Source organism: Brienomyrus brachyistius, chromosome 23 (genome assembly GCF_023856365.1).
Source record: "Brienomyrus brachyistius isolate T26 chromosome 23, BBRACH_0.4, whole genome shotgun sequence".
In the NCBI taxonomy this organism is placed as follows: Eukaryota; Metazoa; Chordata; class Actinopteri; order Osteoglossiformes; family Mormyridae; genus Brienomyrus; species Brienomyrus brachyistius.
Genome location: NC_064555.1, coordinates 21,301,293 through 21,327,250, shown reverse-complemented (window position 1 = coordinate 21,327,250; position 25,958 = coordinate 21,301,293). Strand labels below are relative to the sequence as shown.

The 25,958-nt window shown below is 44.4% G+C and overlaps 4 protein-coding genes across 8 annotated transcripts in view; 3 read left to right on the top strand and 1 right to left on the bottom strand.

Moving 5' to 3' along the window:
• The window catches only part of ago2 (argonaute RISC catalytic component 2), a 44,061-nt gene extending 21,302 nt beyond the window's left edge, over positions 1–22,759 (bottom strand). The window contains exons 1-2 of one of the 3 annotated variants that reach the window (XM_048993814.1): positions 22,532–22,759; positions 8,341–8,390 (exon numbers count right to left, since the gene is read on the bottom strand). In XM_048993814.1, coding sequence (XP_048849771.1) covers positions 8,341–8,390; positions 22,532–22,563 — 82 coding nt within the window. In that variant the 5' untranslated portion in view covers positions 22,564–22,759. Of the gene's footprint in view, positions 1–976; positions 1,164–8,340; positions 8,391–9,669; positions 9,880–22,531 lie in introns of those variants that run through there. The other 2 variants (XM_048993815.1, XM_048993819.1) reach the window with 2 other exon arrangements.
• LOC125719233 (zona pellucida sperm-binding protein 4-like) lies at positions 4,186–5,998 on the top strand. Its single transcript, XM_048993824.1, has 8 exons — positions 4,186–4,444; positions 4,520–4,707; positions 4,781–4,878; positions 4,950–5,113; positions 5,190–5,382; positions 5,456–5,600; positions 5,678–5,753; positions 5,822–5,998. The coding sequence occupies exons 1-8, from the start codon at positions 4,213–4,215 to the stop codon at positions 5,932–5,934; spliced, it is 1,209 nt and encodes a 402-aa protein (XP_048849781.1). The 5' UTR covers positions 4,186–4,212; the 3' UTR covers positions 5,935–5,998.
• On the top strand, positions 10,869–25,556 carry LOC125719232 (zona pellucida sperm-binding protein 4-like). 3 transcript variants are annotated; one of them, XM_048993820.1, is made up of 8 exons: positions 10,869–11,141; positions 24,076–24,263; positions 24,339–24,436; positions 24,508–24,671; positions 24,748–24,940; positions 25,014–25,158; positions 25,236–25,311; positions 25,380–25,556. In XM_048993820.1, the coding sequence occupies exons 1-8, from the start codon at positions 10,904–10,906 to the stop codon at positions 25,490–25,492; spliced, it is 1,215 nt and encodes a 404-aa protein (XP_048849777.1). In that variant the 5' UTR covers positions 10,869–10,903; the 3' UTR covers positions 25,493–25,556. The 3 variants fall into 3 exon arrangements, with proteins under 3 accessions (XP_048849777.1, XP_048849778.1, XP_048849779.1); XM_048993821.1 differs by lacking the exons at positions 24,076–24,263; positions 24,339–24,436; positions 24,508–24,671; ... (2 more) ...; positions 25,236–25,311; positions 25,380–25,556 and adding exons at positions 11,217–11,404; positions 11,480–11,577; positions 11,649–11,812; ... (2 more) ...; positions 12,377–12,452; positions 12,521–12,697 and having other exon boundaries at positions 10,870–11,141; XM_048993822.1 differs by lacking the exon at positions 10,869–11,141 and adding an exon at positions 23,730–24,000.
• LOC125719234 (zona pellucida sperm-binding protein 4-like) lies at positions 17,040–18,860 on the top strand. Its single transcript, XM_048993825.1, has 8 exons — positions 17,040–17,308; positions 17,384–17,571; positions 17,645–17,742; positions 17,814–17,977; positions 18,054–18,246; positions 18,318–18,462; positions 18,540–18,615; positions 18,684–18,860. The coding sequence occupies exons 1-8, from the start codon at positions 17,077–17,079 to the stop codon at positions 18,794–18,796; spliced, it is 1,209 nt and encodes a 402-aa protein (XP_048849782.1). The 5' UTR covers positions 17,040–17,076; the 3' UTR covers positions 18,797–18,860.
• Positions 25,557–25,958: the final 402 nt, after the last annotated feature.

Below are 25,958 nucleotides of genomic sequence, written 5' to 3'. Positions count from 1 at the left end.
TGGTATCATCTTGTGAAAATTTTAAGCTCCTTACTGAAAATTGAAATTCCTTCAATATTTCAGTCATTTACAATATTAAGAGATAATACTTAGGTGACTAAAATAAAAAATAAGGAGTAACAGGGCAGCCCTGCCTGACTCATTTATTAATGCGGAATCTGTTTGAGGTATTAAAGTTAATTATGACTTAGCTATTAAGGGCTTTGTACAACATAGTGACAATGTAAACACAGTTATTGCCAACACCAAATGCCTTGAGGGATTGTAAATGAAAATAGTGTTTGTGTCTAAGGCTTGTGAAATGACACTTATGAAAGTCGAAAATCAAGACGAGTGTCTTAATTAATCATACAGTGGAAACCGCTTACACTGACCACGTCTGTCTGGGTGACATTGATCACTATTGTAAAAGTAATAAGTGGAAGGTCATTATAATCAATTTTTTCCTTCTTCTTTATGTGTCATGCAGATTACCATCTAATTAACATTTCTGTATTTATTACATGAATATTATGTAATAAAACAGAAAGTGTCGCTATTTAATTTTATTGACAATTTCAAAATGCAGTACAGCTATTTCAAACGCTTTTAAAATTACAGCACTGTACAAATTAAATTACTGAACTATATTGTATAATACAGTACTGTACATAAATATTTAGTTCGGTTCAATTTCATTTACACAGTGCATTTTCGCAATACCATTTCCACTTTCTTCAGGGCGTTCAGCATGAGGTTGTGCTGATCACACCAGGAGTCTCATTTATCAAAGTCATGGAAGCCCAAAAAGATGCCTGAAACATGTGTGCGCAACTTTTCATGCAAAATCCTATATTTATCAAAACTTGACAGGGAAAAGTGCTAGAAACAGTTGTGCAGTATAAATAAATGTGTGTGAGTGTGTGTGTGTGTGTGTGTGTGTGTGTGTGTATGTGTGTGTGTGTGATAAATCGGTAGGAAATGTACATGTCCCTACCTCGCACTGTTCAAAATTCTTCTTCCGGGGTGGAAAAGATCTCCATGTCATATTCTTGGACCTCGCCAGTGCTTTGGATCCATGCATTACAGTCTCCTGTGGAAGGTTTTTACCTTCTTCAGTGTCCCAGAAGGAATCGCCAGCCTTGTCAAATCCTACTTCCAAGACGTGCAGCTATGCCTGACAACAGATGAATACACCACATCATGGCTAGAAAGAGGGATAATGGCAGGGTGCACAGTCTCACTTCTCGTCTTCACAATGGCGATGGAGGTCGTTATCCGAGCCTCTCGGTGGGTGGATGGGGGGGGCCTAAGCTCAAAACTGGTCTTCGTCTCCCTCCCATTAGACCATATATGGATGACATGACTGTACTCACTACAATCAAGGCATGTGCTAAATGGCTGTTGAACAAGCTGCAAGAGAACATCCAGTGGGCTCAAATGGGAATAAAGCCGAGCAAGTCCAAGAGCATATCAGTCGTTAAGGGAAAGCTGGTGGATCACCGGTATTACGTCGACAAAGAGCCCATACCAACAGTGTCAGAGAAGCCAGTAAAGAGTCTCGGACATTGGTATGATGCAACCCTCAAGGACACCGAACAAGTGGACCACCTTAGGCAGGAAACCATAAGGGGACCAGAGCATATCAACGAGACTATGCTCCCGCACAGAATGATGGTGCCTTCAGTATGGGTTATTACCCCGCCTCATGTGGCCTCTGACCATCTATGAGATCCCAGTCTCAAAAGTTGAGAAACCTGAGAGGATGGTCAGCTCATACGCCAAAAAATGGCTGGGGCTCCCAAGATGCTTCGGTAACATTGGGCTGTTTGGAAGAGGTGTGCTTGAACTTCCTGTGTCCAGCATCGCAGAGGAGTTCAAGTGTTCCAAAGTGAGGGTGGAGATGACGCTCACAGGATCCAGAGACCACTGCGTGGCTCAACCAGCTCATACTCTTGCGACCGGAAAGAAGTGGACCCCAACTGCAACTATTCAGCAGGTAGAGTCAGACCTCAGACACAGAGACATCATCGGCCTTGTGCAACAGGGGAGGGGAGGCCTTGGCCTTGGGGAGAGCAAACCATCTTGGCATAAGGCAACTCCAGCTCAGCGCCAAGCTCTGGTCGTTGAGGAGGTGCGTCGAGAAGAACAGGCAGCAAGATGTGCATAGGGTCTACGCAAGGGCAGTGAATGAGATGGGAGGGAGTCGAGAGGAGGAAATTCTCTTGGAGGGAGTTGATGGGCATTGAGGCATCTCACACCAGATTCATTCTACAGGCCATATATGATACCCTGCCCTCCTCCTCTAACCTAAACCAATGGTACGGAGAAGACCCCACGTGCCCCCTCTGTCCATCCCCTACAAACCTCAAGCACATTCTGGTCGACTGGAAAACAAGTCTGTTACAGGGTCGTTTCCCCACACGGCATGACCATGTCCTGAAGTGCTTGACAGCTACTCTGGAGACCAGGCGGACAAAGATCAATGCCATGCCTCCTCCATCATCTCATCCTGCACCTGCTAGAGCGTTCGTCCGAGAAGGGGCAAAGCTAGCCGTAGTCCCTATAACATCAGACATCGGCCGGCTCAGAGGGGCACAAGACTGGAAATTGGTGGCTGATCTGAATCAAAGGCTTTGCTTCCCATCTGAGATCGCCACAACGAACCTCAGACCAGATCTTGTGCTCTGATGCTCAACACAAATGTGTACATCATAGAGCTCACTGTTCCCTGGGAGGATGCTGTGGGGGAGGCCTACGAATGCAAGAGTCTAAAGTATATGGAGCTAGCGGCAGATGGCAAACAGCGTTTACACCCCCCCCCCCCCCCCCCCAGACTCTAACATCACTACGAATGATACCTCATGCCGCAAATCTCAGGCACTTAATCAAGGGATTGTTTCATCTAGTCCTATAACAGAACCTGCCTTTAAATTTACATTTTTATTTGTTGGGCTTTGTGGCCAGTAAGATGTACATCCATCCATCCATTTTCTGAAACCGATCAATCCCAACTAGGGTCGCAGAGGGCCGCCGACACACAGCAGGGTGCACACACTCACACGCACACAACTGAAGGACCAATTTAGACTCACCAATCAACCTATCCTGCATGCGATACCGTGGGAGAAAACCAGAGTCCCCAGCGAAAACCCACGCGAACACGGGGAGAGTGTGCGGGCTCAACACAGAAAGTATTAAGCTCACTTGCATTGACTATTTACGGTTATTTCTGGGTTGTCACTGGGCAGGACCTCAGGTTCATACAGCTACGCTGATTCACAAGATCCCGGGGGAAATAGACTTTGTAACAAACAAGTGCATTATTATGAAGAACCTGTCAGCAGACCTCTCCAGGCGAAATAGAAGCAGCAGATTTCCTTATGACACAAAAACCTCAACAGAACCTGATTCATCCAAGACAATCAAACACGCTTTTACAGGCAACTTTACCAGACCTCACAGATGAACGTACCTAAATAGGAATATTCTGTTCTCAATAGTTTCTGGATATCTAAAAATCATGGAATATTATGGAGATCTTCAGCAGTTTTATTGTATAGCTTAATTGGACGTAAACTGTTAAAACTGATGGATTTCCAACGGAAACTATTAAAAAGTTTAATAACAGCACAAAGCACGTTTTAAATATTTGCCTGCTATTTAATGTAAAATATTCAGGAAATAACTTGTGGATGAAGTTCGTGAAAATGGAAAAGATAATTTTGTTTTTATTTGAGGTTTCGTCCCGTAACATATTTTTTGAAGTTCCTGTTACTGTACTTCCGTATTTTTATTAAGCGGTAACCTTATTAACACTTCATAGGTTGCGAATACCACTTCTGAATATTGTGCTTAACAATGAATCCATATACATTTTCTCTTTTTGCTGTCCATTCAGAAGAATTTCGGAAATAAGGAAAAACGCCTAACCAACAAATGTGGCGTAAATGTTAGTATTATTAGTAGCAAGGGCTGAAAGTTGAAATTGCATTGTTGATAAAAAGAAAATGCAATTACTTAAATAATCCAAACAAGCTTATACGCCACACCTATATGCTACGATGTAAAACGTTTTCGGTGGTACTAAGTCGAGTAGCATTCAATCCGGTTCCGAGCAACCTCGTGCGGTTTACCTATTAAGCCGATTACTGAACTCTAACGCACATTCGGGCAAGGCGGTATTTAAGGAACTGATTCAGCTTGTTATTCATTCTTTCACACGCTCTCATCATGGCAGATTCGCGGTGTTTTCGACGATTTTGGGCTCGAGCTAGCGTCTTGCTCGTTGCTTTTGCCGTGTCTTTTGCACAGCAGCCAGCTGTTAAGGGTGCTACTGCTGCTGCTTATGATAAATGCCAGGTGTATGAGAAAGTTCCCTGTGGAGCTCCTGCCATTGGCAAGGATGCTTGTGCAGCCATAAACTGCTGTTTTGATGGCCAGCAGTGTTACTATGGGAATGCAGGTGAGGCTGTGGTGCTGTACAATGTGTGATACTTCTCAATGAATGTGGGTATTGACTAGTCATGCTTCTCCCCAGTGACTGTGCAGTGCACCAGAGATGGCCAGTTTGTGGTTGTGGTGGCCAAGGATTCCACCGTGCCCCAGCTGGATGTGACCAGTATTTCCATGCTGGGAGGGAATGCTGCCCCTTGCAGCCCTGTTGCCACTACTGCTTCCTTTGCCATATTCACCTTCCCAGTGACTGCCTGTGGCACTGTGGTGAAGGTGGGTTGTTGCTTCCTCACAAGCAGGATATGGTGTGGGGGGGGATTTGGCTTACCTGTGGTTCTCTACCTAGGTGGATGGTGACTATATAGTGTATGAGAACAGGATGTCCTCCATGTATGAAGTTGGCGTAGGGCCCCTGGGTTCCATCACAAGGGACTCCCTCTATGAGTGAGTGCGGTCTTTGGCTCTGTAGCCCTACTTGGCTGCTCTGTATCTGATGGCCTGGTGTTGCCTGGCAGGCTGCTCTTCCGCTGTAGGTACTGGGGCACTGAGGTTGTCTCCCTGGTGGCTGAGTACCAACCTGTAGCGGCAGATATGCCATTTCCAATGGTGGTTCCAGGGCCTCTTCGGGTAGAACTGAGGCTGGCAAATGGGCAGTGCCTCACTAAAGGGTGTGATGAAGGTACGGTACAGCTGGATGGTCACCTGCTACTGTGCCAGTAGGTATGTGGCTGATGTTCCCTTGTGGATCTATGCAGGAGCTGTTGCATACACTTCCTACTACCAGGACAGTGACTACCCTGTTACCAAGTGGCTGCGGCAGCCTGTGTATGTGGAGGTTCGCCTCCTGAATAGGATGGACCCCAACCTTGTCCTGCTTCTGGACAGCTGCTGGGCAACACCTACCCCTGACCCTCTGAGCCTGCCTCAGTGGAGCCTCCTGGAAGCTGGGTAACTGGGAAGCTGGGGGAACTTGGTTATTGGTCCTGGTGGTATCCCTACCTAACAATGGCTGTGCATGCAGGTGCCCCAACCCAGGTGACAAGTACCTGACCACCTTGGTTCCTGTGGATGGCTCATCTGGGCTTCCCTTCCCAGCCCACTACAAGCGGTTCATTGTGCAGATGTTTGCATTTGTGGACTCCACCTCCAAGCATCTGCAGGGACAGGTACTGGAGCAGCAAGTGAAGGCTGTTGGCCTGTGTGTAAATCTGGGCTAATGCAAGCCATGCTGTGGTCTCTGCAGGTGTTCTTCCACTGTGGCACAGCTGTGTGTGTCCCCTCAGCCACTGATAGCTGTGAGCAGAGGTGCTTCAGGAAAGGTGAGCTCCAGGCTGGCTTGGCTTCAGAATAGCTGTACATGTCTGACTCCTCCCACCTTGCATTTCAGGTAGGGATGCTGTTGCACCCAAGGACTCCCGCCGTACCGTAGTCTTGGTATCCAGTGGGGAAGTGACGCTGACCACGAAAGATGGACACAGACCACAAACTGGCAAATGGTGATGAGCACTCTGGGTGCATGTGGTCCCATAGCTGCTGTATGCCTTAATAAAGGTTGTGGACTGTACTGCTTGTCTTGTGTTATGTCCACCTACCCTCCAAGTGATGGGACCTGCTCACTAATGCTTCATGACCAGTCTGGCTGCTAGGGACGTCCAAGTGGAGCATTCGCTGAGTGTCACATGCCTCTAATTGACATGAGGCACTAAAGCAGATATAATTAAATGTGCTAGCTGATATCCCTCTGCCCTATCGTAAGGGCATGTAGCCTGTGAAAAGCCTGCCCATACAGTATGCTATTGCATGGAGTTGGCTGCAGTGTTCCTGTACACAAACTAGCAGTGAGTGCAGATAACTAGGTCACAGCATTAGCCTCAGGTAGCTAAAAAGCTAAGTTAGGGCATTGAAGTAAATTTCAAAAACTAGTTCAAATTTTTTTTCCATATGTTCAAAAAAAACACTAAATGAATCAGCTGACTAGATTACTATAAATGAATTGGTATTCGTACGGTTATTGTCTCAAGCTCTTTGATCCATAAGAGCGGTTGATCACTATAACCATGATTCCTGTGCTTTCCACTGTGTCTGCATAACACAAATCTGGGTTTTCTCTTACAACTAATATGTTGATTTTTCATAAATCCTGAGTTTCAGCTATGATGGAGTTTAGCCCGTTCTATAATCAGTTTCAATATGTTAAGGCCAGAACCTTGTAATCTATTAAAAGCCTGACGGGTTGCCACAACACATTTACATTTACTCACCATTTACTAAATATACACTATTTAAATAAGTTTACAGTATGTTCATTTGGGTACCTTTAATAGCAAAATGTCATATCTCTGATTCATCAAAATATCCCCCCTCTAGAAGTTATAATGGCAGACAAAATTCAAGGCATTCCTTCTACAAGGGACATTAAATACTGCTGTTTTATGAGATGAAACACTTAATTAATGCATTTAAAGTTAAAGGACAGCCTAGAATGTGACTCTGCCATCACCGCACAACCAGGTAATACGATGCCAGACATGCACTGTTACATACTCTTTCCACGTTATAAAGGAAATGTTTTATTATACGTTATATTAACTTATAAAGCACTAAATGGCCTTGCACCAGAATACCTTAGTGATCTGCTGACCACATACAACCCTCCACGCATGCTTCGCTCTCAAGCCATGGGATATCTGTTAGTGCCCAGGGTAGAAAGAACTACGGCAGGCTGCAGAGCTTTCTCCTACAGAGCTCCTCAGCTGTGGAATGGTCTTCCACCGGATGTGCGGGTTTCAGGTTCACTCTCAATATTCAAGTCTAGACTAAAAACACACCTGTTTAGTTTAGCGTATAGGGACACTAGTTCTAGCTCTAGCTAACTCCTCACTCCCAGTCAGACCTGCAGTGTGAGGTGTAGAGCTGGGTAGGGATCAGTGCCATTGGCTTTGGATAAACTGGACTGTCAGTGCTGTCACTCTAGCTTCACACCCCCTTGTGGAATTGGAGTGCTGACATGTCAGGGACTCCCCATGCCTGCATTCCCACTTGCCTCTCCCTCCTACTGATGCTGCCATAGCCATATCTGCCGGAGCTTGCAGATTGCACTTCATATTGCACTCACCTAGCTTTTAGCACTGCCGATAACCTCCTCTACTTTGCCTAATTGTACATTTTATTTCCCCTACTCCTCCTGGGGGGTGATGCCTGGAGACCTCAATCTATCAATATATCCAGCACACCCGGCCACATGTGACGTCGCCACCACCAGTGACGTCCCTGCATCCAGCTCGCCGTTCTGATCTTCCATGTATGACCCGCTGCCTTACCTCTGGTTGCCTGGCGATTGGAAGAAGACTCGGCATCGGCATTGGCTTGTCATCTTCCTTGCTCTCCAGTTATTTCCCAAATCTTATGATTGGGACAATGTGACTTGGCCCACCTCTGGCACTTAACCATCTCTCTATTTGACTATCCCTGCCGGCCCCTGGAGGATGGGCTCCCCCTTTGAGTCTGGTCCCTCCCAAGGTTTCTTCCTTCTAGGGAGTTTTTCCTTGCCACTGTCGCCTATGGCTTACTCACTGGGGGCTTTGGGTGAGGATGCTGTAAAGCGCTTTGAGACGATGTAATGTTGTGATAATGCGCTATACAAAAATAAATTTTTGAAGTCTGGTCGCCTCTGTGCTTCAGTCTAGACCTCGGCATGGCCAACATCACCTTATCAGAAGATCTAAGTAGCTATTTTAACAATCCTAACCTTTTATCTGATTCAAAGCTACATATTTTTCGATTCCATCTCGTGTTTTGGCACCTGGAAAATAAACTCTATGTGTAAAAATTTCAAGATCTCTCATGTTATTGTACGAGAGACGTCTATGTCCAGTTAAACCTATAAAGGTGCAGATTTGATCTTACCTTGGGTGAGCTGCTGAGACAAAGGTGTTGAATCAACGTCCTTCGGTAATCTGTGAATTATACAGAGAATTTTTTTCATTGTTTTCTTAAGTATTAACACCCAACATAAAATCCAGTTTGGGAGAACATGATTATAATAACAAGTATAGCATGTTTTATGCAACATGAAAAACGGCACATAAACAAGCCGACAGGTTCTCCTCTTCCTTCTCCTTTAGCAGTTTGATTTAATGTAATGTTTGACTGTCCCACTCCCACAGCAGCCACAACGTATTCAGTCTGTGTTGTGGTGAAGACAAGCATGGTGCATTTGACTGCGTTAGCAGTTAACGTGGTAAGACGCAACCAAAATATTGCTAAATACGGCTATACTACATACATGATCATAATCATATCAGCAAAAGAGAATTTTAGACATCAAGGCTACAGAGACAAACCGAGTCAACATCTAATCAGTTCTAAATGTGAATTCTCATATTAATCTGAAAGATGCAAATGGACGAAAACAAATAGCATATTTACTTAAGTACATTTTCAAAGTAGCATGGTCTTATGCATAATTGAGCTGACACTTCATTAAGTGTGAGCAAAGGTTAATATTAATAAAGTATGTTTAATTGATTAAGATTACATATACGGTCTCTTGAGGCTAAATACATGTATAGAATACATAGTATACATACTCTTGCTATGCACCATATACGTTGCAAAGAAGAATGAAGATGCCTTTAAAACTTAAGGCCATTTTGAATAACAAAATTTGACTTTTGGATACTAGTTAAGATATTTAAAAAAAATAAAAACATTAAAAAACTTCTGAATTCGGTGTGATGTCCTCTGATTAATTACTTTGAGCCTATTACTGTTGTAATTTGTGCATGTTGAAATTGTGATGAGTGGCACCTACGACAGATGAATAAAAATATGCAGTATTTCCATAAATATACATTATTTATAATAGAATTTAAAACGGCCCAGCGCGCGCCAGAATTGCAGCACAGTACTTGAGTTTAAGCTAAGCACCGTATATACTGTACCCTCCCCTCATAACACTAGCCCCACTTAAAATACTCAAGCCAAGAACATTCTATCTATGCAAAACAGTCGAACCACTGCAGATAACTATCAGCCAGGAACATTCACGTTGATCTAAAAAAGCTGCCAAGGCAAGAGAGGCAGGTTAGCAAAAAGTAGCGGTGAAAAATCAGTGGTGCGGCACAGAGCAGCAAGAGTCGGCATGACTTGCTAACAGAGGCTAACGTTAAGTACTAAGTAATCAAACACTGACTTTTGACGACGAGACGACAGGAATGTATGAAGACAGGTTACCTCTGTCGTTCTCCGTCGGTGGATTTCCTCATCAAGGTGTCTTTAGATGTGTCTCTGCTAAGACACCGCGCAAACTATCCCCAGACGTCACTTACTGAGCACTACAAGGTTCCAGGTTCACTCCCATTATTCAAATAAAATGTACTTTCTCGTGTCAGGTCGTGCAGTGCTATAGTTAATACTACTTGGTGTTTGTTGTCAAATTTACTCGTCAAAATGAGGATACATAATTACTGACAAATACCGACGAATTAAATAGAGGGCGACGTTTTAAAGTAAAAACACCTAAATGAAAACTTACTGTAGAATTAAAAATATATATTCCTTTTAATGGATATATTGTACTGTACATTTACAAGATGCGAATGTCATTCGCAAAGTTTATTCCCTTTGTGACGCTAATCGTTACCTAAATATTAGAAAATAGTTCATTTACTATTTTGTAATAGTAAGTACACGTTAACGTAAATTCAACACACAAAAATTATACATTTCTTGAAAGGTGCTAATGTTTACGTACGTAGCAAATACGTCAAGGGTTGCCCTCTAGAGAGGCATTTGCTATAAATACTGAAATGGTTCGTTAACTCATTTTACTTTAATGTGAATGCAAAAGAAAACGGTAGCCGATGCCGTGTTCTGTAAATTAGTAGGGGTGACATTAGTATACTGTACTGTAAATGTGCTAGTGTGACAAATATCCATTAGGCGATACTGTACTCTATTTTTACATCAAACATTTTTTAAAGTTAATGTATCACGCTAACTTTTAACTGAAGTTAAAGTGTTTTGGGAGCAGGACTGGGGTCATACTTGGGGTTTAAACTCCTCGCGAATATCCGAGATCTGACTGTATTGTGTTTAACAATGAATCCAAATCTCCTTTTTTGCTGTCCATTCATAAGGATTTCGTAAGCAAACAAAAACGCCTAACCAAGAGATGTGGTGTAAATGTTAGTGTAATTAGTAGCAAGGACTGAAAGTTGAGATTGCACTGCTGATAAAATGAAAATGCAATTACCTGAACAGTCCAAACAAGTTTATATGCCACACCTATATGCTACGATGTAAAACATTTTCGGTGGTACTAAGTCGAGTAGCATTCAATCCGGTTCCGAGCAACCTCGTGCGGTTTACCTATTAAGCCGATTACTGAACTCTAACGCACATTCGGGCAAGGCGGTATTTAAGGAACTGATTCAGCTTGTTATTCATTCCTTCACACGCTCTCATCATGGCAGATTCGCGGTGTTTTCGGCGATTTTGGGCTCGAGCTAGCGTCTTGCTCGTTGCTTTTGCCGTGTCTTTTGCACAGCAGCCAGCTGTTAAGGGTGCTACTGCTGCTGCTGCTGCTTATGATAAATGCCAGGTGTATGAGAAAGTTCCCTGTGGAGCTCCTGCCATTGGCAAGGATGCTTGTGCAGCCATAAACTGCTGTTTTGATGGCCAGCAGTGTTACTATGGGAATGCAGGTGAGGCTGTGGTGCTGTACAATGTGTGATACTTCTCAATGAATGTGGGTATTGACTAGTCATGCTTCTCCCCAGTGACTGTGCAGTGCACCAGAGATGGCCAGTTTGTGGTTGTGGTGGCCAAGGATTCCACCGTGCCCCAGCTGGATGTGACTAGTATTTCCATGCTGGGAGGGAACGCTGCCCCTTGCAGCCCTGTTGCCACTACTGCTTCCTTTGGCATATTCACCTTCCCAGTGACTGCCTGTGGCACTGTGGTGAAGGTGGGTTGTTGCTTCCTCACGCAGGATGTGGTGTGGGGGGGGGGGGATTTGGCTTACCTGTGGTTCTCTACCTAGGTGGATGGTGACTATATAGTGTATGAGAACAGGATGTCCTCCACGTATGAAGTTGGTGTAGGGCCCCTGGGTTCCATCACAAGGGACTCCCTCTACGCGTGAGTGCGGTCTTTGGCTCTGTAGCCCTACTTGGCTGCTCTGTATCTGATGGCCTGGTGTTGCCTGGCAGGCTGCTCTTCCGCTGTAGGTACTGGGGCACTGAGGTTGTCTCCCTAGTGGCTGAGTACCAACCTGTAGCAGCAGATATGCCACTTCCAATGGTGGTTCCAGGGCCTCTCCGGGTAGAACTGAGGCTGGCAAATGGGCAGTGCCTCACTAAAGGGTGTGATGAAGGTATGGTACAGCTGGATGGTGACCTGCTACTGTGCCAGTAGGTATGTGGCTGATGTTCCCTTGCGGATCTATGCAGGAGCTGTTGCATATACTTCCTACTACCAGGACAGTGACTACCCTGTTACCAAGTGGCTGCGGCAGCCTGTGTATGTGGAGGTTCGCCTCCTGAATAGGATGGACCCCAACCTTGTCCTGCTTCTGGACAGCTGCTGGGCAACACCTACCCCTGACCCTCTGAGCCTGCCTCAGTGGAGCCTCCTGGAAGCTGGGTAACTGGGAAGCTGGGGGAACTTGGTTATTGGTCCTGGTGGTATCCCTACCTAACAATGGCTGTGCATGCAGGTGCCCCAACCCAGGTGACAAGTACCTGACCACCTTGGTTCCTGTGGATGGCTCATCTGGGCTTCCCTTCCCAGCCCACTACAAGCGGTTCATTGTGCAGATGTTTGCATTTGTGGACTCCACCTCCAAGCATCTGCAGGGACAGGTACTGGAGCAGCAAGCGAAGGCTGTTGGCCTGTTTGTGAATCTGGGCTAATGCAAGCCATGCTGTGGTCTCTGCAGGTGTTCTTCCACTGTAGCACAGCTGTGTGTGTCCCCTCAGCCACTGATAGCTGTGAGCAGAGGTGCTTCAGAAAAGGTGAGCTCCAGGCTGGCTTAGCTTCAGAATAGCTGTACATGTCTGACTCCTCCCACCTTGCATTTCAGGTAGGGATGCTGCTGCACCCAAGGACTCCCGCCGTACCGTAGTCTTGGTATCCAGTGGGGAAGTGACGCTGACCACGAAAGACGGACACAGACCACAAACTGGCAAATGGTGATGAGCACTCTGGGTGCATGTGGTCCCATAGCTGCTGTATGCCTTAATAAAGGTTGTGGACTGTACTGCTTGTCTTGTGTTATGTCCACCTACCCTCCAAGTGATGGGATCTGCTCACTAATGCTTCATGACCAGTCTGGCTGCTAGGGACATCCAAGTGGAGCATTCGCTGAATGTCACATGCCTCTAATTGACATGAGGCACTAAAGCAGATGTAATTAAATGTGCTAGCTGATATCCCTCTGCCCTAGCGTAAGGGCATGTAGCCTGTGAAAAGCCTGCCCATACAGTATGCTGTTGCATGGAGTTGGCTTCAGTGTTCCTGTACACAAACTAGCAGTGAGTGCAGATAACTATGTCCGGTGACTTGGGTTTACAAAGGGAAATTGCCATGCACAACATTCAGGAAAGTGTTGCTTCTCACTCTTGGAGAATTGGGGGGGAAATCTTGCTGATTTAGTCAAATATTTCCAGATCATCTGAATTATTACTGCAGTAAATGTCTCCAAGATCAAGGAGTTCTCAAGTCTATGGATCTGTCAAATCTTTAGGGTATTCACAAACTATGCAAAATGTACCTCATCTGCTTTGAAATGCAATACTTAAGGTGTTAGCCAGGACATCCTCCAGTTTATATTCGGAGTTTAAAATAGTGTTTCTCTTAAAAATGCAGTACAGCTGTTTCAAATGCTTTTAAAATTACAAAGCTGTACAAATTACTCAATTGTGTACTTCAAATATGCTATGAAGTACTAAACAAATATCCAGTTTAATTTTCAGCGTCTCAAAGCACATTTTAGTTTCGTGCTCAATCTGGGTGGCTCATTCTTGGGGGTTCATAAGCTGAGTCCGTCAGTGAGAGACTTTCCCCCCCATCTTCTGTGCTCACAGCATTAGCCTCAGGTAGCGAAAAAGCAAAGTTGGGGCTATCGAAGTAAATTTCAAAGCTAGTTTTTTTTTCCATATGTTTAAAAACACAAAATGAACGTCACCTGACTACATGATTACTATAAATGAATTGGTATTTGTACAGGAATGGTCTCAAGCTTTTTGATCCATAAGAGCGGTTGATCACTATAACCATGATTCCTGTAAGTGCTTTCCACTGTATCTGCATAACGCAGTAAATCTGCGTTTTCTGTTGATTTTTCATAAATCCTGAGTTTCAGCTATGACGGAGTTTAGCCCGTTCTATAATCAGTTTGAATATGCTAAGGCCAGAACCTTGTAATCTATTAAAAGCCTGACACACTTTATCCACAACACATTTACATTTACTCACCATTTACTAAATATACACTATATTATTTAAATAAGTTTACAGTATGTTCACCATTTGGATACCTCCTGACTACCAGGAAAAAAATATTTTCAAATGACTTTTTCCTTTTTCCAATTGTTTGAAAGTCAATGAGCATACTGACAAGTTTTTTTTTTTAAGTTTTATTTTCACAATATGTTGTGTCCACCACACTGGACAACGGAAGTTATATCTGAAAACGAACCATGAACACAAGGAAATTACAAAGAAAATATCAAGAATCAGTATGAACTTTGACTGGAACTAACCCATCATTGTTAGTGTGGTGTTTGTATTTTGGAACTTTTATGTATTTCTTGTTGATGGGGTATGATATTTCAAGAAGCAGTTCCCCTTCTTTGAAACACAGAGAAAGATCTTACACTTACTGCACATCATGTATGTTTTGCTGTTACATGCAGATCTGTGACACCTGGATGCATGTGCTTCATCCACCATTTCTGGAAGATGGATGGCTCCATAGCGTCTCAGGGATGCATTCGGCTGAGGTTTCCACTTTTGACGTGGGGGAGTGTAGTCATCTTCACTCTCACTAGAGATTCCAGCTTGACCATGGGTAATCAGCTGCTCACCAAGTAGCAATTTGAATTCAAGAAACTTCAGTGGTTTCTTCCCTTGAAGCTGGCAATCATTCCTGTACTGAAGCCATGCATTGGTGATTGCCAAATCAAAAAAGTGCAAACTTACACGCACCGTCCACTTCCGAGTGCGAGTGGCCATCCTGTAGAAACTTAGCATTTGGTCGGCCATGTCTACCACACCCATGTTGCTGTTGTACTCAGCCACTGCCAGTGGTCTTGACACCTGAACATACCTTTTGTCCTTCTTAGACCATCTATTGCATGTGTCTTGAGGCTTAATGCCATAGGCAGAGGATGCTATGACCACTGGCTTATTGTCAAACCACTTAATGATAGCAAGTTCAGGAGGGCTTCGTCTGACCACCATCTCAGATGTCCCTCTTCCTTTCTTTTTGATGGCCTGGTCCCCTATAATGTTGCACTCCTTTGGAATTCTGTTCTTCATCAGAGTTCCAGTTCCTGTCAGCCCCTTCTCCATCAGGGTGTTCAAAAGGTCGATGGTTGTAAAGTACCGGTCAAAGAACAAGTGGGTTCCTCTGGGAATGGACTCAGTCAAATGAAGAACAGCTTGTGCTCCGATGCCCTGTCCTGCTGTGATTGGGAAGGTGGTCTTGCCTTGGTACACAACAAAATCTAAGACCACGCCATTTGGCGTGGCCAAGACAAACACCTTCAATCCAGTTGGGTATGGTTTGCCCGGAAAATACTGGCGAACTGGGCAGCGGCCAGTAAATGGAATCATTTGCTCGTCAATGGACAGTTTTTGTGCTCTTGGAAGACTCAAACACCCTTTCCTCACTTTTCCTCATCTGACAACTCAATAGCTGAGTTTTCACCAACAATTTGCAGCAAAATTCTCTCTGCCTCTGAAAGTGACTCCCTTCCTGCTTACGATAATCAAAATTTTGGTAATAATTACAACTGTCCACTAAGGAGGACATTTTATAAATGCTCACTTATCATGGAAAACATTCATCTATTACATTAGAAAATTAAAGTGTTTTTTAGAGATTCATGTAAAATAAAACAACAACATTTCAAGATAAAATTTTATCAATAAAAAAGATTAAGCACTTACTTTTCTTCTTTCCATAAAATGTCCTGGTGGTGATAGATGCCATTTTCTTAAAGGAGGAAGAGGAAGTTCCCAAAGCCCCACCCCTATAAATCTGGTATCATTTAAAAGTCCTGAATGTCCTCTTTAAAGCACAACAGGAGTTAATTAGGTAGCATGCAGGATATGGGAGATATTCAAGTTTACAAATGTCCTCTAGACAGGACAAAATTGAACTGATGGTAGTCAGGAGGTAATAGCAAGAAAATGTCATATCTCTGATTCATCAAAATATCCCCCCTCTAGAAGTTATAATGGCAGACAAAATTCAAGGCATTCTTTCTACAAGGGACATTAAATACTGCTGTTTTATGAGATGAAACTCTTAATTAATGCATTTAAAGTTAAAGGACAGCCTAGAATGTGACTATGCCATCACCGCACAACCAGTTAATACGATGCCAGACATGCACTGTTACATACTCTTTCCACGTTATAAAGGAAACGTTTTATTTTCATTTATAGTTTATCAGTGGTGCGGCACAGAGCAGCAAGAGTCAGCATGACTTGCTAGCAGGCTAACGTTAAGTACTAAGTAATCAAGCCCTTACTTTTGACGACGAGACGACAGGAATGTATGAAGACAGGTTACCTCTGTCGCTCTCCGTCGGTGGATTTCCTCATCAAGGTGTCTTTAGATGTGTCTCTGCTAAGACACCGCGCAAACTATCCCCTGACGTCACTTACTGAGCAGTACAAGGTTCCAGGTTCACTCCCATTATTCAAATAAAATGTACTTTCTCGTGTCAGGTCGTGCAGTGCTATAGTTAATACTACTTGGTGTTTGTTGTCAAATTTACTCGTCAAAATGAGGATACATAATTACTGACAAATACCGACGAATTAAATAGAGGGCGACGTTTTAAAGTAAAAGCATCTAAATGAAAACTTACTGTAGAATTTTAAAATATATTAAATTAGAAACACAAAGTATTAATTACAGGGCCAATAAGTCATTTTTTTTCAGTGTGGAAACGTTCCTTTTAATGTATATACTGTACTGTACATTTACAAGATGCGAATATCATTCGCAAAGTTTATTCCCTTTGTGACGCTAATCGTTACCTAAATATTAGAAAATAGTTCATTTACTATTTTGTAATAGTAAGTACACGTTAACGTAAATTCAACACACAAAAATTATACATTTCTTGAAAGGTGCTAATGTTTACGTACGTAGCAAATGCGTCCAGGGTTTCCCTCTAGAGACGCATTTGCTATAAATACTGAAATGGTTCGTTAACTCATTTTACTTTAACGTGAATGCAAAAGAAAACGGTAGCCGATGCCGTGTTCTGTAAATTAGTACCGAGCAACCTCGTGCGGTTTACCTATTAAGCCGATTACTGAACTCTAACGCACATTCGGGCAAGGCGGTATTTAAGGAACTGATTCAGCTTGTTATTCATTCCTTCACACGCTCTCATCATGGCAGATTCGCGGTGTTTTCGGCGATTTTGGGCTCGAGCTAGCGTCTTGCTCGTTGCTTTTGCCGTGTCTTTTGCACAGCAGCCAGCTGTTAAGGGTGCTACTGCTGCTGCTTATGATAAATGCCAGGTGTATGAGAAAGTTCCCTGTGGAGCTCCTGCCATTGGCAAGGATGCTTGTGCAGCCATAAACTGCTGTTTTGATGGCCAGCAGTGTTACTATGGGAATGCAGGTGAGGCTGTGGTGCTGTGCAATGTGTGATACTTCTCAATGAATGTGGGTATTGACTAGTCATGCTTCTCCCCAGTGACTGTGCAGTGCACCAGAGATGGCCAGTTTGTGGTTGTGGTGGCCAAGGATTCCACCGTGCCCCAGCTGGATGTGACCAGTATTTCCATGCTGGGAGGGAATGCTGCCCCTTGCAGCCCTGTTGCCACTACTGCTTCCTTTGCCATATTCACCTTCCCAGTGACTGCCTGTGGCACTGTGGTGAAGGTGGGTTGTTGCTTCCTCACAAGCAGGATATGGTGTGGGGGGGGATTTGGCTTACCTGTGGATCTCTACCTAGGTGGATGGTGACTATATAGTGTATGAGAACAGGATGTCCTCCATGTATGAAGTTGGAGTAGGGCCCCTGGGTTCCATCACAAGGGACTCCCTCTATGAGTGAGTGCGGTCTTTGGCTCTGTAGCCCTACTTGGCTGCTCTGTATATGATGGCCTGGTGTTGCCTGGCAGGCTGCTCTTCCGCTGTAGGTACTGGGGCACTGAGGTTGTCTCCCTGGTGGCTGAGTACCAACCTGTAGCGGCAGATATGCCATTTCCAATGGTGGTTCCAGGGCCTCTTCGGGTAGAACTGAGGCTGGCAAATGGGCAGTGCCTCACTAAAGGGTGTGATGAAGGTACGGTACAGCTGGATGGTCACCTGCTACTGTGCCAGTAGGTATGTGGCTGATGTTCCCTTGTGGATCTATGCAGGAGCTGTTGCATACACTTCCTACTACCAGGACAGTGACTACCCTGTTACCAAGTGGCTGCGGCAGCCTGTGTATGTGGAGGTTCGCCTCCTGAATAGGATGGACCCCAACCTTGTCCTGCTTCTGGACAGCTGCTGGGCAACACCTACCCCTGACCCTCTGAGCCTGCCTCAGTGGAGCCTCCTGGAAGCTGGGTAACTGAAGCTGGGGGAACTTGGTTATTGGTCCTGGTGGTATCCCTACCTAACAATGGCTGTGCATGCAGGTGCCCCAACCCAGGTGACAAGTACCTGACCACCTTGGTTCCTGTGGATGGCTCATCTGGGCTTCCCTTCCCAGCCCACTACAAGCGGTTCATTGTGCAGATGTTTGCATTTGTGGACTCCACCTCCAAGCATCTGCAGGGACAGGTACTGGAGCAGCAAGTGAAGGCTGTTGGCCTGTGTGTAAATCTGGGCTAATGCAAGCCATGCTGTGGTCTCTGCAGGTGTTCTTCCACTGTGGCACAGCTGTGTGTGTCCCCTCAGCCACTGATAGCTGTGAGCAGAGGTGCTTCAGGAAAGGTGAGCTCCAGGCTGGCTTGGCTTCAGAATAGCTGTACATGTCTGACTCCTCCCACCTTGCATTTCAGGTAGGGATGCTGTTGCACCCAAGGACTCCCGCCGTACCGTAGTCTTGGTATCCAGTGGGGAAGTGACGCTGACCACGAAAGATGGACACAGACCACAAACTGGCAAATGGTGATGAGCACTCTGGGTGCATGTGGTCCCATAGCTGCTGTATGCCTTAATAAAGGTTGTGGACTGTACTGCTTGTCTTGTGTTATGTCCACCTACCCTCCAAGTGATGGGACCTGCTCACTAATGCTTCATGACCAGTCTGGCTGCTAGGGACGTCCAAGTGGAGCATTCGCTGAGTGTCACATGCCTCTAATTGACATGAGGCACTAAAGCAGATATAATTAAATGTGCTAGCTGATATCCCTCTGCCCTATCGTAAGGGCATGTAGCCTGTGAAAAGCCTGCCCATACAGTATGCTATTGCATGGAGTTGGCTGCAGTGTTCCTGTACACAAACTAGCAGTGAGTGCAGATAACTAGGTCACAGCATTAGCCTCAGGTAGCTAAAAAGCTAAGTTAGGGCATTGAAGTAAATTTCAAAAACTAGTTCAAATTTTTTTTCCATATGTTCAAAAAAAACACTAAATGAATCAGCTGACTAGATTACTATAAATGAATTGGTATTCGTACGGTTATTGTCTCAAGCTCTTTGATCCATAAGAGCGGTTGATCACTATAACCATGATTCCTGTGCTTTCCACTGTGTCTGCATAACACAAATCTGGGTTTTCTCTTACAACTAATATGTTGATTTTTCATAAATCCTGAGTTTCAGCTATGATGGAGTTTAGCCCGTTCTATAATCAGTTTCAATATGTTAAGGCCAGAACCTTGTAATCTATTAAAAGCCTGACGGGTTGCCACAACACATTTACATTTACTCACCATTTACTAAATATACACTATTTAAATAAGTTTACAGTATGTTCATTTGGGTACCTTTAATAGCAAAATGTCATATCTCTGATTCATCAAAATATCCCCCCTCTAGAAGTTATAATGGCAGACAAAATTCAAGGCATTCCTTCTACAAGGGACATTAAATACTGCTGTTTTATGAGATGAAACACTTAATTAATGCATTTAAAGTTAAAGGACAGCCTAGAATGTGACTCTGCCATCACCGCACAACCAGGTAATACGATGCCAGACATGCACTGTTACATACTCTTTCCACGTTATAAAGGAAATGTTTTATTATACGTTATATTAACTTATAAAGCACTAAATGGCCTTGCACCAGAATACCTTAGTGATCTGCTGACCACATACAACCCTCCACGCATGCTTCGCTCTCAAGCCATGGGATATCTGTTAGTGCCCAGGGTAGAAAGAACTACGGCAGGCTGCAGAGCTTTCTCCTACAGAGCTCCTCAGCTGTGGAATGGTCTTCCACCGGATGTGCGGGTTTCAGGTTCACTCTCAATATTCAAGTCTAGACTAAAAACACACCTGTTTAGTTTAGCGTATAGGGACACTAGTTCTAGCTCTAGCTAACTCCTCACTCCCAGTCAGACCTGCAGTGTGAGGTGTAGAGCTGGGTAGGGATCAGTGCCATTGGCTTTGGATAAACTGGACTGTCAGTGCTGTCACTCTAGCTTCACACCCCCTTGTGGAATTGGAGTGCTGACATGTCAGGGACTCCCCATGCCTGCATTCCCACTTGCCTCTCCCTCCTACTGATGCTGCCATAGCCATATCTGCCGGAGCTTGCAGATTGCACTTCATATTGCACTCACCTAGCTTTTAGCACTGCCGATAACCTCCTCTACTTTGCCTAATTGTACATTTTATTTCCCCTACTCCTCCTGGGGGGTGATGCCTGGAGACCTCAATCTATCAATATATCCAGCACACCCGGCCACATGTGACGTCGCCACCACCAGTGACGTCCCTGCATCCAGCTCGCCGTTCTGATCTTCCATGTATGACCCGCTGCCTTACCTCTGGTTGCCTGGCGATTGGAAGAAGACTCGGCATCGGCATTGGCTTGTCATCTTCCTTGCTCTCCAGTTATTTCCCAAATCTTATGATTGGGACAATGTGACTTGGCCCACCTCTGGCACTTAACCATCTCTCTATTTGACTATCCCTGCCGGCCCCTGGAGGATGGGCTCCCCCTTTGAGTCTGGTCCCTCCCAAGGTTTCTTCCTTCTAGGGAGTTTTTCCTTGCCACTGTCGCCTATGGCTTACTCACTGGGGGCTTTGGGTGAGGATGCTGTAAAGCGCTTTGAGACGATGTAATGTTGTGATAATGCGCTATACAAAAATAAATTTTTGAAGTCTGGTCGCCTCTGTGCTTCAGTCTAGACCTCGGCATGGCCAACATCACCTTATCAGAAGATCTAAGTAGCTATTTTAACAATCCTAACCTTTTATCTGATTCAAAGCTACATATTTTTCGATTCCATCTCGTGTTTTGGCACCTGGAAAATAAACTCTATGTGTAAAAATTTCAAGATCTCTCATGTTATTGTACGAGAGACGTCTATGTCCAGTTAAACCTATAAAGGTGCAGATTTGATCTTACCTTGGGTGAGCTGCTGAGACAAAGGTGTTGAATCAACGTCCTTCGGTAATCTGTGAATTATACAGAGAATTTTTTTCATTGTTTTCTTAAGTATTAACACCCAACATAAAATCCAGTTTGGGAGAACATGATTATAATAACAAGTATAGCATGTTTTATGCAACATGAAAAACGGCACATAAACAAGCCGACAGGTTCTCCTCTTCCTTCTCCTTTAGCAGTTTGATTTAATGTAATGTTTGACTGTCCCACTCCCACAGCAGCCACAACGTATTCAGTCTGTGTTGTGGTGAAGACAAGCATGGTGCATTTGACTGCGTTAGCAGTTAACGTGGTAAGACGCAACCAAAATATTGCTAAATACGGCTATACTACATACATGATCATAATCATATCAGCAAAAGAGAATTTTAGACATCAAGGCTACAGAGACAAACCGAGTCAACATCTAATCAGTTCTAAATGTGAATTCTCATATTAATCTGAAAGATGCAAATGGACGAAAACAAATAGCATATTTACTTAAGTACATTTTCAAAGTAGCATGGTCTTATGCATAATTGAGCTGACACTTCATTAAGTGTGAGCAAAGGTTAATATTAATAAAGTATGTTTAATTGATTAAGATTACATATACGGTCTCTTGAGGCTAAATACATGTATAGAATACATAGTATACATACTCTTGCTATGCACCATATACGTTGCAAAGAAGAATGAAGATGCCTTTAAAACTTAAGGCCATTTTGAATAACAAAATTTGACTTTTGGATACTAGTTAAGATATTTAAAAAAAATAAAAACATTAAAAAACTTCTGAATTCGGTGTGATGTCCTCTGATTAATTACTTTGAGCCTATTACTGTTGTAATTTGTGCATGTTGAAATTGTGATGAGTGGCACCTACGACAGATGAATAAAAATATGCAGTATTTCCATAAATATACATTATTTATAATAGAATTTAAAACGGCCCAGCGCGCGCCAGAATTGCAGCACAGTACTTGAGTTTAAGCTAAGCACCGTATATACTGTACCCTCCCCTCATAACACTAGCCCCACTTAAAATACTCAAGCCAAGAACATTCTATCTATGCAAAACAGTCGAACCACTGCAGATAACTATCAGCCAGGAACATTCACGTTGATCTAAAAAAGCTGCCAAGGCAAGAGAGGCAGGTTAGCAAAAAGTAGCGGTGAAAAATCAGTGGTGCGGCACAGAGCAGCAAGAGTCGGCATGACTTGCTAACAGAGGCTAACGTTAAGTACTAAGTAATCAAACACTGACTTTTGACGACGAGACGACAGGAATGTATGAAGACAGGTTACCTCTGTCGTTCTCCGTCGGTGGATTTCCTCATCAAGGTGTCTTTAGATGTGTCTCTGCTAAGACACCGCGCAAACTATCCCCAGACGTCACTTACTGAGCACTACAAGGTTCCAGGTTCACTCCCATTATTCAAATAAAATGTACTTTCTCGTGTCAGGTCGTGCAGTGCTATAGTTAATACTACTTGGTGTTTGTTGTCAAATTTACTCGTCAAAATGAGGATACATAATTACTGACAAATACCGACGAATTAAATAGAGGGCGACGTTTTAAAGTAAAAACACCTAAATGAAAACTTACTGTAGAATTAAAAATATATATTCCTTTTAATGGATATATTGTACTGTACATTTACAAGATGCGAATGTCATTCGCAAAGTTTATTCCCTTTGTGACGCTAATCGTTACCTAAATATTAGAAAATAGTTCATTTACTATTTTGTAATAGTAAGTACACGTTAACGTAAATTCAACACACAAAAATTATACATTTCTTGAAAGGTGCTAATGTTTACGTACGTAGCAAATACGTCAAGGGTTGCCCTCTAGAGAGGCATTTGCTATAAATACTGAAATGGTTCGTTAACTCATTTTACTTTAATGTGAATGCAAAAGAAAACGGTAGCCGATGCCGTGTTCTGTAAATTAGTAGGGGTGACATTAGTATACTGTACTGTAAATGTGCTAGTGTGACAAATATCCATTAGGCGATACTGTACTCTATTTTTACATCAAACATTTTTTAAAGTTAATGTATCACGCTAACTTTTAACTGAAGTTAAAGTGTTTTGGGAGCAGGACTGGGGTCATACTTGGGGTTTAAACTCCTCGCGAATATCCGAGATCTGACTGTATTGTGTTTAACAATGAATCCAAATCTCCTTTTTTGCTGTCCATTCATAAGGATTTCGTAAGCAAACAAAAACGCCTAACCAAGAGATGTGGTGTAAATGTTAGTGTAATTAGTAGCAAGGACTGAAAGTTGAGATTGCACTGCTGATAAAATGAAAATGCAATTACCTGAACAGTCCAAACAAGTTTATATGCCACACCTATATGCTACGATGTAAAACATTTTCGGTGGTACTAAGTCGAGTAGCATTCAATCCGGTTCCGAGCAACCTCGTGCGGTTTACCTATTAAGCCGATTACTGAACTCTAACGCACATTCGGGCAAGGCGGTATTTAAGGAACTGATTCAGCTTGTTATTCATTCCTTCACACGCTCTCATCATGGCAGATTCGCGGTGTTTTCGGCGATTTTGGGCTCGAGCTAGCGTCTTGCTCGTTGCTTTTGCCGTGTCTTTTGCACAGCAGCCAGCTGTTAAGGGTGCTACTGCTGCTGCTGCTTATGATAAATGCCAGGTGTATGAGAAAGTTCCCTGTGGAGCTCCTGCCATTGGCAAGGATGCTTGTGCAGCCATAAACTGCTGTTTTGATGGCCAGCAGTGTTACTATGGGAATGCAGGTGAGGCTGTGGTGCTGTACAATGTGTGATACTTCTCAATGAATGTGGGTATTGACTAGTCATGCTTCTCCCCAGTGACTGTGCAGTGCACCAGAGATGGCCAGTTTGTGGTTGTGGTGGCCAAGGATTCCACCGTGCCCCAGCTGGATGTGACTAGTATTTCCATGCTGGGAGGGAACGCTGCCCCTTGCAGCCCTGTTGCCACTACTGCTTCCTTTGGCATATTCACCTTCCCAGTGACTGCCTGTGGCACTGTGGTGAAGGTGGGTTGTTGCTTCCTCACGCAGGATGTGGTGTGGGGGGGGGGGGATTTGGCTTACCTGTGGTTCTCTACCTAGGTGGATGGTGACTATATAGTGTATGAGAACAGGATGTCCTCCACGTATGAAGTTGGTGTAGGGCCCCTGGGTTCCATCACAAGGGACTCCCTCTACGCGTGAGTGCGGTCTTTGGCTCTGTAGCCCTACTTGGCTGCTCTGTATCTGATGGCCTGGTGTTGCCTGGCAGGCTGCTCTTCCGCTGTAGGTACTGGGGCACTGAGGTTGTCTCCCTAGTGGCTGAGTACCAACCTGTAGCAGCAGATATGCCACTTCCAATGGTGGTTCCAGGGCCTCTCCGGGTAGAACTGAGGCTGGCAAATGGGCAGTGCCTCACTAAAGGGTGTGATGAAGGTATGGTACAGCTGGATGGTGACCTGCTACTGTGCCAGTAGGTATGTGGCTGATGTTCCCTTGCGGATCTATGCAGGAGCTGTTGCATATACTTCCTACTACCAGGACAGTGACTACCCTGTTACCAAGTGGCTGCGGCAGCCTGTGTATGTGGAGGTTCGCCTCCTGAATAGGATGGACCCCAACCTTGTCCTGCTTCTGGACAGCTGCTGGGCAACACCTACCCCTGACCCTCTGAGCCTGCCTCAGTGGAGCCTCCTGGAAGCTGGGTAACTGGGAAGCTGGGGGAACTTGGTTATTGGTCCTGGTGGTATCCCTACCTAACAATGGCTGTGCATGCAGGTGCCCCAACCCAGGTGACAAGTACCTGACCACCTTGGTTCCTGTGGATGGCTCATCTGGGCTTCCCTTCCCAGCCCACTACAAGCGGTTCATTGTGCAGATGTTTGCATTTGTGGACTCCACCTCCAAGCATCTGCAGGGACAGGTACTGGAGCAGCAAGCGAAGGCTGTTGGCCTGTTTGTGAATCTGGGCTAATGCAAGCCATGCTGTGGTCTCTGCAGGTGTTCTTCCACTGTAGCACAGCTGTGTGTGTCCCCTCAGCCACTGATAGCTGTGAGCAGAGGTGCTTCAGAAAAGGTGAGCTCCAGGCTGGCTTAGCTTCAGAATAGCTGTACATGTCTGACTCCTCCCACCTTGCATTTCAGGTAGGGATGCTGTTGCACCCAAGGACTCCCGCCGTACCGTAGTCTTGGTATCCAGTGGGGAAGTGACGCTGACCATGAAAGACGGACACAGACCACAAACTGGCAAATGGTGATGAGCACTCTGGGTGCATGTGGTCCCATAGCTGCTGTATGCCTTAATAAAGGTTGTGGACTGTACTGCTTGTCTTGTGTTATGTCCACCTACCTTCCAAGTGATGGGATCTGCTCACTAATGTTTCATGACCAGTCTGGCTGCTAGGGACATCCAAGTGGAGCATTTGCTGAGTGTCACATGCCTCTAATTGATGTGAGGCAGTAACATGGATCTAATTAAATGTGCTAGCTGATATCCCTCTGCCCTAGCGTAAGGGCATGTAGCCTGTGAAAAGCCTGCCCATATAGTGAGACACTGCATGAAGTTCTTTAAGTAGCGAGTGTGGTCACATTGAGTCGGTTGCTGTAACTGGCTGTTTTCCACTGGTGCCGTGTAAATCATACTTCACATCTTGGTTAACTGCAGCATGCTGAACTCGCTCAACCACCCTGCTCTCAAGAAAAATGGGACACATCAAAAGGGGC

What these genes read in the sequence shown, in the direction of transcription:
- LOC125719233 (XM_048993824.1), top strand. Translation starts at nt 4,213, where the DNA reads ATGGCAGATTCGCGGTGTTTTCGACGATTTTGGGCTCGAGCTAGCGTC. An exon ending in CCTGTGGCACTGTGGTGAAG is followed by an intron (nt 4,708 to 4,780) that starts GTGGGTTGTTGC and finishes TTCTCTACCTAG; the next exon opens with GTGGATGGTGACTATATAGT. An exon ending in CACTAAAGGGTGTGATGAAG is followed by an intron (nt 5,114 to 5,189) that starts GTACGGTACAGC and finishes GGATCTATGCAG; the next exon opens with GAGCTGTTGCATACACTTCC.
- LOC125719232 (XM_048993820.1), top strand. Translation starts at nt 10,904, where the DNA reads ATGGCAGATTCGCGGTGTTTTCGGCGATTTTGGGCTCGAGCTAGCGTC. An exon ending in CACTAAAGGGTGTGATGAAG is followed by an intron (nt 24,672 to 24,747) that starts GTATGGTACAGC and finishes GGATCTATGCAG; the next exon opens with GAGCTGTTGCATATACTTCC. An exon ending in TGGAGCCTCCTGGAAGCTGG is followed by an intron (nt 24,941 to 25,013) that starts GTAACTGGGAAG and finishes CTGTGCATGCAG; the next exon opens with GTGCCCCAACCCAGGTGACA.
- LOC125719234 (XM_048993825.1), top strand. Translation starts at nt 17,077, where the DNA reads ATGGCAGATTCGCGGTGTTTTCGGCGATTTTGGGCTCGAGCTAGCGTC. An exon ending in GTGTTACTATGGGAATGCAG is followed by an intron (nt 17,309 to 17,383) that starts GTGAGGCTGTGG and finishes GCTTCTCCCCAG; the next exon opens with TGACTGTGCAGTGCACCAGA. An exon ending in GCAGAGGTGCTTCAGGAAAG is followed by an intron (nt 18,616 to 18,683) that starts GTGAGCTCCAGG and finishes CTTGCATTTCAG; the next exon opens with GTAGGGATGCTGTTGCACCC.